The 12252-nt window shown below is 41.5% G+C and overlaps 1 protein-coding gene and 1 non-coding gene across 2 annotated transcripts in view; both read right to left on the bottom strand.

Annotated features, from left to right (window-relative positions):
- polr1a (RNA polymerase I subunit A) overlaps positions 1–12252 on the bottom strand; it is a 32100-nt gene that overhangs the window by 6347 nt on the left and 13501 nt on the right. Inside the window, exons 21-33 of the mRNA XM_033633020.2 lie at positions 12089–12187; positions 11783–11935; positions 11522–11604; positions 10696–10861; positions 6299–6422; positions 5864–5964; positions 5519–5718; positions 4860–5027; positions 3241–3376; positions 2739–2893; positions 2487–2616; positions 2218–2325; positions 862–1158 (exon numbers count right to left, since the gene is read on the bottom strand). Of these exons, the coding sequence (XP_033488911.2) occupies positions 862–1158; positions 2218–2325; positions 2487–2616; positions 2739–2893; positions 3241–3376; positions 4860–5027; positions 5519–5718; positions 5864–5964; positions 6299–6422; positions 10696–10861; positions 11522–11604; positions 11783–11935; positions 12089–12187 (1920 nt within the window). The remainder of the gene's footprint in view (positions 1–861; positions 1159–2217; positions 2326–2486; positions 2617–2738; positions 2894–3240; positions 3377–4859; positions 5028–5518; positions 5719–5863; positions 5965–6298; positions 6423–10695; positions 10862–11521; positions 11605–11782; positions 11936–12088; positions 12188–12252) is intronic.
- On the bottom strand, positions 8067–8203 carry LOC117261518 (small nucleolar RNA SNORA5). Its single transcript, XR_004502051.1, has one exon. It is a non-coding gene; the product is annotated as a small nucleolar RNA SNORA5 (small nucleolar RNA).

The following is a 12252-nucleotide window of genomic DNA, read 5'->3' as shown; positions in this document are numbered from 1 at the left end:
GTACTGAATTCTAGGTAAGGAAAGCAACAGTGAGACTTTGCTGAGATCACTGTGTTATCCGTGTGACCAATTAAAAATTGATTAACTGCTTTATGAGAACCACACACATTTAATTTCAAATGTTTGGGGAGAACTCACCTATATTAGTGTGTGTGTGTGTGTGTGTGTGTGTGTGTGTGTGTTATTGAGAAAACAAGGTTATTCATATCTCCACTGTCTTGACAATGTCACGTTGTAGGGTGCAGTTTTATTATTTCTAATTTTTGGCAGTTTGAAATGTGGTCACAACTCGAGTACAAGCACATTGTTTCAGTCAAAGGCATATTCACCACTTCCTACCATTGGCTGCTTGATGTTAGGTAACATGTTGCACAGTGATGGATGACAGTTTGAGTTTCAAGGTACAGAGAGGGCAGAACATTTAAAACTGAAAACAGCATCATAAAGGGGTTCAATAAGTAAACGTCTGACTGTTTTGTGATGATTTATGATTCACAAATTTACATTTATTGGCAAGTAGCCAGGGTGTGTGCAAGATAAGACTCTGCACCGTGTGCTTACCACAAAGATGGTGGATAGACTTGTATCATAGGAACAACTACAGGATTGTATGATGTAATAATCCATAATTACTTGGCATTGATTCCTTATATTATAGTTGTGGGGAGGACACTTTCTAGGGAATTATTACATATATATTATGTGTCAGAGCTCAGTGACAGGACTGAATAAACATAATACTTTGACCCTTGATTAAAAGGACTTCTGTAATGAGAACCGTAATTTTAATTATTATACAAATCTTTTTTAATGATAGCAGGAAAGTTTCTCAATCTGCTTATGTAACATGCACAAACTCACCTCACACCAGAGCTCATGCTGCTGATCGTAGCAGTATCTCTCTATTGCCGAGTTGGACTCCAGAACAGAGTTCACCCTCATCTGATTCAAGGCCTCCTCTGCTTCTCCATCCCCACCCCCTCTCCCTCCTTTGGCTCGTTTATTCTTCCTCTCCATTCTCATTCCTGCAGACTCTGGCTGGGACTCCTCCGGTGTCGTCTTCTCCACATTCTCCTCCACTTCCTCCTCTTCTTCCCCCTGATCTTCTTTATCCTCACCGTCATCAGCTTTGTCCTCGTCCTCACTCTCATAGTCCACCTGCAGAGGACACCAGATGGGCATTAACAGTATTATAATGGAAGTGATTGCATTTGTGCAGGATTGGTTATATGTCTTTATTACCATGGTTTAATAGTCAACAGCAATAGAGCTCCAGTGTTTACACCTAGTACTAACATGCATCTTGGGTGATCCACTCTATCTAAATGCAAATAAACACATACAGTGTATCTATTTCTGTTTGCCAAAACCAAATGAGTCATTGTTTTTAACCAAAGGAAGGCAGTAATGCACTTCCAGTGACTAGTCTGCCAGACATTAATTGAAGTGCACTTCCCGTGAAGGAGATGTTTGCAAAGACCTTGGTGTGCAGGTAAAATCAAAATAATACAGATGGGGTCTATTCCTCAGGATGTTCCAGGCAATTCAAATCACCCAAGATGTTTGACACACTTGTAATATATCTCTATAAATCAAATCAAGTTTATTTATATTGTTATGTCCAAATACCTACAGAACTGACATCAGCCTCATCTGTGCTGTGTGTATCATGCCAATTAGCAACTGTTAGCATGCACACATTAACTAAAATGGTGAACATGTTAAACATTGTATCTCTTGAAGATCAGCATGTAAGCAAGTGGGCAAGTATCACTGTGTCTCACAGAGCTGCTTACATGGCTGTGGACTCTTAGACTTGTTAAATGTCTATGATGAAATTATGGGATGCAGGGATTAGACCAGCACCAACATGACTTGAATCTAGGAGATTAACAGAGAGAAGAAAAGTATCTATAGATCTTATACTTGTTGCCTAAATATTCACTCCAGGACAGATTGCAGACGACGGACCTGAATGTTTCCTTAACAGGGGCGGCTACGTGTTCAAGTCTATACTAGTCCATTGAGATGCTTACGCAATTGAGTTTAATGTGAATGGGATGGTAATGTTCAGACAAGTCTAAAGCTGTGTCAACTAACTGGAAGTGTATGAGGTAGATTTCCAAGCTTCCTATATCCAGGAACATCAAGAGGTCCAGCTTTAACAAGCCACAGACTGAAATAGTATTTAATATGAAGTATTTTCAATCTTCATACCTCCTCTTCCTGTTTGCCTTTTCGCTTGGCATCTGAAGCATCGGCGTCTCCTTCGTTCGCCTGGTCATCAACAATCTCTCGCTCCTCTTCTCCCTCGCCGTCATCTAACTGTTGATTGTCAACATGACAAAGGTATTTCAGATTTTTGTTGATATACAAGGAAGCGGAAGAAACGTTCATTAACAAACAAAAAAAAAATGAGTGACAAAACTAATACTGAAAATCCAATAGGGGACACTGAAATGAAGACAGGCAAATTAAAAACAGACCCCTGCTGTGTCAGCTGTTCCATCGCCATCATTGTCTCTATCTCTGGGGGTGGCCTTCCTCGTTTCCACGGCGATGGAGGCAAGCTTGGCACTGCGCTTCTTAATGGCTTCGAGGAGGAGACGGAAAAACCTGGGGAGGACAAACAACAAAGTGTCGAGAAGATGAGAGGTAAAAATCAGGTATTTCTTAGAGGCATCTGATACAAAAGAAACTACACACACACACACACACACACATATATATACACACACCTAGTTTCCATATAGTGGAGGATCTGATGGGGTGATAGCAGCTTATCGTCACAGTAACGGTCAGGAGGCAGGAAGTTAAAGGTGACTCTGAACGACCGCAGCTTGTGGTGATTTTCAATCCGCAACTTTTCAACCACATCTATCTTCTGCAGCACCTGCTCACACACACACACACACACACACACACACACACACACACACACAGAGTTGTGGTGAGTCCTACTTTTTTCAGTTCCCCACACAATGTAAAAGTTAGAGACAAGCTCACAGGTGAGGACCTGTCCAAACCCAATTAGTAACACAACCACAGACATTTGGAAACAGAGACTGTTTGAAGAGGACGGGAGCAAGTACTGCCATAATGAAAGAAAAAAAAAAGACGCCCAAACAAACTACACAAAGAAAATGAAAGGCAAAATGAGTCAAACAAAAGGAGATAATAGAAGGTTAAAAGTTGGAAAGCAAAAGGAGGCAAGGAAACACCAGAGGAGCTGATCCTCACCTCAGCCAGACAGACTCTGGTAAGTTTCTTACGGAGCATCTTCGCCCTCTTCAAGGCTTTCTTGGTGTTAAGCACTGGAACGCTCATCATGGGAGTTTTGATGTTGGAGCTGGCCACCATCAGGATCTCTCTCAGTCTGTGAGACACAGAAATATAAAAACAGAGTGACAAATGTAGACAAAATGTGGTGGAGGGCTTGGGTGACCCGTAAGTAAGAAGAAGAGGTGTTGATGAAGAAGTGATGGTTTTGGAAAGGTGTTTTGTAAAATCATCACTAGAACAGTCGCCCTATGACATTTGCAGCCTCTTCTCACACATGCTCATAGCACAAGGTTTGCTTCTCACATTTTTTCTCCTCTCTGGAAGCAAAGCCAGACAGCCAAGACATTCACAACAGTCTACAGCTGTTTGATGTATCTACGCCTGTCACAATTATTACATAACGTGATCGTGTCTATCTGAGCTGACCGAGATCATGTTGCATAATTGCTAGATCCCACGATAGAGGGGATTTTAAGCCAATGTTGCAAATACAGCAACGACAGCATGTTCATCCACTGGGCAAATACAGTGTCTACCTGAACACAACGTTCCAATGTCAGGAGAAAGACATGGAAAATGAGAGCATGGCCATCTAGATCTTACTGCTGTTGGACAGTTTCTTTTGTTTCAGCTCATATTTGGTGACAGAGAGGTGCCAACATCAGCTCTCTTGATCTATAGCAGTGGTTCTCCCCTGCGGCTGCAGCAGTGTGTTTGACAGCTCTGGAAAAAATGATGCTGGAGTTGTCACCCTTAGGAACAGCTAACTGCATGGTGCAAAGGTAGGGGAGGGGGTGATGGTGGATGTGCTGAGAGCAGACAGGTGTTGATGATCAGAGCAGAGGAGAAACTAGCAGTAAAACTGTTCAGTAGTGGTACAAAAATAGTGTAACTCTGAAGTGAGCATCAATTTCAGCACTGGAAGCAAGACAAAGTGTCCCCTGTGCTTCCCCATCTGAAAGCGAAAGGGGAAACGGTTCACACTGGCTTTGTGTTTGCATGCTGCATATCTACTTATGAAAACTAGAATTATACCACCTCATGGTTGCATGGCTCTGCAAACCAGTCACAGTGCAGTTACAGTTTACAGTCATGTCTGTGAAAGCATGGACGCCTCACGCACATCTTCCCCCAACAGCATAGAAGATCAACACAATCTAGCCTGGTTCCAGACCATAGACCCCGCCCACTCAACTGAGTAGGCTTGCATCTCTGGTCTGGCATACTGCAGTGAATTTGCGATTTATCTCGTCCAAACAATGGACGGACCAATGAACGCCGGGGGTGGGGGCGGGTCTAGTGATTAGCCAATCAGCGCCACGCTGATGTCAAGCTTTACGCCGGTGGGTAACTGGTGAGGATAGCAATAATGGTGACCGCTACAGATCCTACAGACCACATTAACGATGCTATCGAGGTATTTCGCCACTACTCGCGTTAATGGACAGGTTGCACTAATTTTTGAGGACGTGCACAACCAACAGTCCAAACGGACACAGGTAACACAAGGCAGCCATCATTTGCACGCAAACACGTAGTTAAAAGCAAGTATGTCTCCGACCTTGAGGTGACATTACCGAGGTATTCCCAAAGTGACGTTCATCTCTCCTCTACCAGCAAAGTGGAAGGTGTTGAGGGTCATCTGGGTGGAGGGTTCGCCTATGGACTGAGCTGCCAGCAGACCCACTGCTTCACCTGGGTCACACAGTGAGCGCTGCCATTTATAGTTCAACAGCTGCCGAAGGCTGAAGACACAGAGAGAGAGGGAAAGAGAGAGACAGGTTATTTTACTAGTTTTACGCTCAATTCTTAATCAGCGATCATTCCTGTAATGTGCTTAATAATGTGCACCTTCAGTGTCCAAGTGCTATGTGCTATGACAAAGAATCCTTCCTACAAATCTAAGTTGTTTAAGAAGATAGTAAAAGCGAAAGATTCATTAACATTACATTACCAATCATGTCAAATGCAGTCAATTAAAAAAAGGCCTGAAGTCTTTTAACTATTTGGAGTAGGGAGCACTGGTCACAGCAGTTCTTCCCTCTATTGGTTGTGAAGGTTGTATGGATTGAACTTCCACTGATCCCAGAAGGGCTCACATGAGAAAAATGTTAAAATATGATGGAATTGTCCAATGTTGTTTCAGTACTTTGGATTTATGGTCTTTTTTAAGTTATCTTACATTTTACAGTATGGATTCATTTTTGTCCTATTTACAGACTCTCACATTCAGTACCTGTGGGTGTCCAGGCTGTCTTGCCTCGTCCTGCCTTCGCTCTGGAGGTATTTCTCTGTAATGTTGTGAAAGTTTTCCGAAACTGATCCGAAGCAGACGTTGGGCCTTAACAAGCCCAGAGAGGGCTCAGGGCAGCGGGTCGACTTCCTAATGTATTTTGATCTGCTGGACTCATCCAGAGAGTGCCACTGCTGTATGAGCTGAGGAGGGAGCAGAGGTCGAATTACAAATTGGTCAGACGAGATTAGAGGTCAGCGGTCCACTTCATACTGTATGAGCTGAGGCTAAAGGGAGTGTAAAACCAAAACTGACAGATCTTTGTACATTTTAATTGTGTGTGAGTACCTGGTGTACAGCAGCATTTCTGCCGTGGACATCTGGCTCTGTCATTTGCTCATTCTGTTTCAGTTTGGCCAGCTTCTTCTGGGAAAACAGCAGGAACGCTCCTAAAACACACAAACATAAACATTACATGACAAATATCCATATACAAAAAGATGTGGATATCATAGCGCAGTTAATCTATGCTTAAAGTCATGTTTAAGATTGTACTGAGTTGTTGAGGCTTGCTTAGCTGAGTATCTGGTTATTGTCAACAGCACTTTAAGTCAGATTTCATAGACACGTTTGTGTAGTAGCAAAGAATGTAACTTGGGTTAACTGTTGATGGAAAAGTAAAACAAATACATCTTAGTCAATATAAATATATATATCCGAAATCTGATTATAAATGCAACAGATATCTGGGCAGCAAAGATGTACAGAGGTTTTGTTATCTACCTCTCCGTGGACATGCCATCTCTCTCTTTGTTTTCCAGCGCTGGATGGATGCAAAGTGTTTACTGGCAGCCTGAGGGTCCAAACGTGCCAAAACCTCATCCAGGCCCTGGGACCTCTTGATGACCTAAGAGGAATGGATGATTCGGATTAATATTTCTACCAACTGTGTGGTAATCAAGGCTGGATGATAAGGGAAAATAATCTAAATAAGATTTTTTAGACCAGTATTATGATGCATTTTTTAAAAAAGTTCCTCATCTTCTGTATTTTTCACTGAGCACAAACAAATAATCATTCTATAGTATGACCAACACAACACACAGTCTATATATTGCTCTTCCCTGTAGGCCAGGCCCACATGGTATGATGCAAACTTTATTCAGCTATTGAACTGTAAAACCTTCCATGCCTGTACAACAGTATATTGCCAGCATCAAAGCTTGCATGTTGCATTTTGCATGTTCATCTACTCTCATATGCCCTGTGGGGTATAGGGCAATGTGTGTGCATATGAAGCTCACAGGGCCAGGTGTTTCCAACCCAGTTGGTTTGTTTTGTTTTTTTTGGCAGTTTTATTATCATCACTTTGATGACGTTGCACACACACTTAGGTGTTACCTGTAAAAGCCTCATACAGAACCACAAAGCAGCAGTTTGATGTTTTTGTCTTCTTGATCACAGAGCACTGCTTATTGGTAAATGAAAACATGTAAAGTACAACATGAAAATGTTTTGTATGTCTGTACTGTACTATGGACCTTCCCTGTGTCTGGAATAAAGATTGATTGATTGATTTTTTTATAATGATAGGACGAACAATTCCAACTGACAAAAAAGAGCTTTAATAGATGAGATGATTCAGCTAAGCAAAATGGTCAAGATTCCTTATAAACATTTGGAAGCATAATTATTTAGTGTAAAGATTTAGATGAGAATACTGATATCACTCATGTCTGTGTTTTAAGCACAGAGCTCAGAGGGCCTTTACCTGTCGTGCCCCCCTCCTCCAGAATAACCTCCATAACTCCATGACATTATACAATCTGATCCCCTTGAGGCCTTTAAAAGCAGAACCCTAAACTTAACTTTGAATTAATTGCTTATTCATTGTATTATCCATTATTTTAACACTAGAGCTTAGGAATATTAGCCTAGCCCCTAAGAGCCTGGAAGAACAGCTGGCACAGCTCTGTCCTAGGTTGAAAAATTTGCCTATGAACACAGGCGTATTTGCAGACTAATCATCTGGTTTGTTACGTTCTTATACAAACAGACATGTAAAATGACTCTTTGTTGATTTAGGTGGAGTTACTAACTGCAAATATTTTAGGGTACATCAAGTTAATTGGTGAGTTTAGACATGCTGGTGGGCATGTTGTTAACTTTGGAAACAGTGTATAAAGAGAACTAGATACAGTGTTGGAGGTGAGGACAATGTTTAATCCTATGACAGTTGCTGAGTGGCACATAAAGCAAAAAAAGGTTAGATTTCCTGGGTAGAAAATGACCCTGGGGCCATATTCACAAAGTTTCCTAGTGCTAAGAGTTGCTCCTAGTGACAAAATTCTAAGAAAATTCTTAGAATTGTGACGTTTTCTTAGAATTTTCCCTTACAGTTAAGACCAGTTCCTTGTAAAGATAAGTTATGTACAAAGTGTCTTAGAGCTTAAAAGAGCTCCTAAGGTGAAAAACTGTGAGGAGCAGGGAGGAGGCCTTTTAAGATGCTTATTTTTGTCCCTGTTCACTAGTTCAGTACAGGCCAACTAATGTTTGTATGTAGTACATATTTATCCCCAGTGGCCACGATGGAGCGCCACGGGGCCCATGAACTACACCTTCACTGTGGCAGCCATTTTGGCCAGTGGCATCCACTGAGGAGGAAGCACTGAATTTGACAAGGCTGCAATCTTTCTATATACTTCTACACTAATCGGCCACTTTATTAGGTACACCTGTTTAACTGCTTCTTAATGCAAATGTCTAATCAGCCAATTACATGATAGCAACTCAGCGCATCTAGGCACGTAGACATGATCAAGAGGATCTACTAAAATTCAAATCAAGCATCAGAATGGGAAAGAAAAGTGATATAAATGACTTTGAACGTGGCATGTTTGTTGGTGCCAGACGGACTGGTCTGAGTATTTCAGAAACCGATGATCTCCTAGGTTTTTCCACACACAAAGATCTCTAGGGTTTACAGAGGATGGTCCGAAAAAGAGAAAATATCCAGTGAACAGCAGGTGCAGTTCTCTGGGCGAAAACGCCTTGTTGAGAGGAGCATGGCCAGACTGGTTTGAGCTCATAACAAGGCAACAGTAACTCAAATAACCACTCGTTACAAGGGAGGTATGCAGAAGAGCATCTTTGAACAGACAACACATCAAACCTCTAAGCAGATGGGCTACAGCAGCAGCAGCAGAGAAAGAGATTATATCAGTTTGAGAGTATGCTATATTTAGAATACTTTCCCTGCTTGAACATGCCACCTGACAGCCTTTCTCAACGGGGAACTGAAGCTATCGTAAAGCCACCAGACTCCATGGACAAAAACAGTAATCTTACTTCCCAGAACACAGGAGGTGCTGGTCTACCGCTGCTTCGATCATTTAGAGTGCGAGATTAAGTGGTGAAAATATTCCAAATATAATGTACGTTTAACCTGAGGATTTTGGAGTTTTTTTGTTTTTGTTTTTTTAGGTGGCTAAAATCTGTTTTGTTGTGGCCAATGTAACTGTATAATTATAGACCAAAAGTATCACATGCGCCCCAGTTACAGGTTACAGATTATCTGACAAACTGAAGAGATCAATTTAATGTGACGTACTTTTACAAGAATATCATTATCTCCCACGTCCATCATGAATACACCTCTATAAATACTCAGGGTTTTCCCTGCATAGAAAATATTTTGGTGGCCGCCAAAGCCGTTTTAGCCCTCTACCAATGGAAAATCCCCTTCACCAAAGAGGGGTGTGGGACCGGGGATGGGAGGGAAAAAAAATGTATTCATTGGATTAAAATGTGCTATATCGGGATATGTATCGTTATGGGGATATGAAATGACCTATATCGGGATATGAGATTTTGATCATATCGCCCAGCCCTAATGTACTGTATTATTTGGAACTCTCTCGTCTAATAGAGAAGATATGGCATCGCTTAATACATTTGCATGATCTGTAAATGCAAATACGAAGCGCGCACCACAGATATCACCACCAAAGCCCCTTTCTGAGCCAGGGAAAACCCTGAATACTCTGAGATATATTAAAATTTATGTTGTTGGGTTTTTTTTGTTTTTTTTTGTTTTTTCTTTCAGTATCAAACTAATCCAGCATTGGCTGTCTGTGCATCCATGGCTACATTACTATTATGAACTGCTAATCGCTAATTAAGCATAATTTAATGATGCCAATTTGCCAAAACGACAACAAATACAGGCTCAAAATTATCCAAATTAGGGGAATTGTAGACCCGTAATCTACAGCTTGTTTAACCCCCAAATTCAAGTAACACTGAAATCTATATATTATTAAAAGTAATGATGAGAAGTGGGGGGCACAGTTGTCTCAGTTTTATCTAAAGGGCTGCTTCACAGTGTCAGACTTTAAAAACCCCTGCTATAAATAATTAGCTATTTCTTAATTAGTTTCTCAGATGTTAGTTATATGATCAGCTGAAGTGTAAAATCTGAATTATAAATTTTCTTAAAGGGACAGTTCACCCAAAATCAAGATTACATGTTATTCCTCTTATCTGTAGGGTTATTTATCAATCTAGATTGTTTTGGTGTGAGTTGCAGAGTGTTGGAGATATCAGCTGTAGAGATGTCTGCCTTCTCTCTAATATAATGGAGTTAGATGGCACTCAGCTTGTGGTGCTCAAAGCGCCAAAAAAAATACATTTGAAAAACTCAACAGAAATGTCTCTTTCCAGAAATCATGACCCGGTTACTGAAGATAATCCACAGACCTTGTTGTGAGCAGTTTGATGTAGGGACTATTTTCTTTCTACCAAACTACACCAGCTAACTGTATTAATGTGCAGCACTGCAGGTAAGAGGAAAAATATGCATTTTTTAATTTGGGGGTGAACTATCCCTTTAAGTACCATTTGTCTGAGAAGTAAAGCATTAGTCTAGTGTGTTCCTCTGTGTGTGTTTCACCTCCTAAGGTCATACACCTAGTTTAGCTGTCCGTCAGCCTTTCATTGTTTGTTTTAATAGCATATGTGGTGCACTTATCGAGGTGTTCTCACCAAAGCCAACAACAGATACCACCATTAGACACTAGCATTTACTGAGCAAAATTCCATCTGCATTATTTATGTTTATGTTATTATATACTGCATGTTCACAACAACAGTGTTTGTGGGGTTTTTTTCTCTGTTTTTACCTCATAATTGTCCTCTATGAAGGGGAACTGTCTCGGCTGCAGGAACTGAGTCTTGGGGATATCCAGCCCATCTTCGCCATACAGGAACTGGACCACAGATCCATCGCTGTCCCTCACCGTCAGATCATACTGCACCACCAAACCCTCCAGATGCTTGATGACGCATCTGCAGAGGCAGGGATGTAAGGGAGGATAGACGAGAAGAGGGACAAGATAAGGAGAGGGAGAGGAGAGGACAATGCATCCTAGGATGAGGTTCTACGTGCTGAGGTGGTTTTGCTTTGGTGCATATTGTGAACCTTTGCAGAGAAGTTTCACACTACCGCATTATGAATACACTATTGCTTGGAGCATCATTTCCCTCACAGAACAAAATATATATATGGTTGGTTTGAAAACTCCCACCAAAGGGAGCCAATATGTCTGTGATCTCATTTAAACAAATGAAAACCAGTTGGCTTGTCACAGCCTGACATTAAAACCTCTGATATCTGAATAATGCTGTGGTTTGTCCCAGGCACACTGCTCATATCATAGTGTTTGCATTATGTATAAATAATGTTTCCATGTTTTTATAAGTTGCCTGTTAGTTCTACATATACCTCAGGCGACAGACCTGGTAAGAACTTGCTGAACTGAAAATGTGTCATAGTGTACACTATGTAAATGATGTTTACTGGTGAACTGGGCCTGCATGGACATGTGCAGTGTAGTGTTTGCTTTTCTGTTTCTGAGAGAGACTGAAGACATGTGAATTTAATGCTCCTGCACACTCACATGACCACACTTTAAAGATGACTGCAGCCTTTTGTGCAGTAACATTTACCTCTGCAGGTATCCTGATCGAGATGTTTTCACAGCTGTGTCGACCAGTCCTTCTCTGCCGGCCATACAGTGGAAGAAAAACTCCTGAACACAACGAGATTCAAAGAAAGAAAGAAATCACTAATTAACGAAATTCATGAATATCACTAAAAAGAACTTCTAAGAGCTAAAGAGTTCTTTCATGTGCGCCATTTGGCATCCCAGGAGCTACAACGTAAAAGCACATTTTACAACACCAACACGCACAGCTCTCCTTGTGTACCTGAGGTTTAATGCCTGTGAGGAACCTTCCAGAGACGAAGCCCCCGGCACCGGGTGAAGGGTCATATGGCTGGAAGCACGGCAAAGATTTCCCAGAAGGCATCAGTGGAGGCCTACGGCCCTCTAACTCGATCTGACCTAGTAGACATGAAATCTGAAACACACACACACACACACACACACACACACACACACACACACACACACACACAGTCAGAGTTATGGTATCTGTGGGTGAACAGCATCAGGCTCATGAGGTTTTATTCAAGTTGGATGCAAAAGTTGAGGTGAGTGTTGGACGGGGTACCTGCATGGTGTTTACAGTAGATCCCTTGGCTCCTGATTGGACCATGAGTTGGAGATTGTTGTCGGGGAAAGAGGTGTGTAGTCCAACTGGCATGCACACCTAGGAGGATAAGGATACCGAATGAGGTTCCCACACATTTTCATGGACAAAATTTCATACCTTTT

The sequence above is a fragment of the Epinephelus lanceolatus genome, chromosome 7 (assembly GCF_041903045.1).
Source record: "Epinephelus lanceolatus isolate andai-2023 chromosome 7, ASM4190304v1, whole genome shotgun sequence".
In the NCBI taxonomy this organism is placed as follows: Eukaryota; Metazoa; Chordata; class Actinopteri; order Perciformes; family Serranidae; genus Epinephelus; species Epinephelus lanceolatus.
Note: the sequence above shows the minus strand (reverse complement) of the source record. Positions and strands in the feature narration are given on the sequence as shown.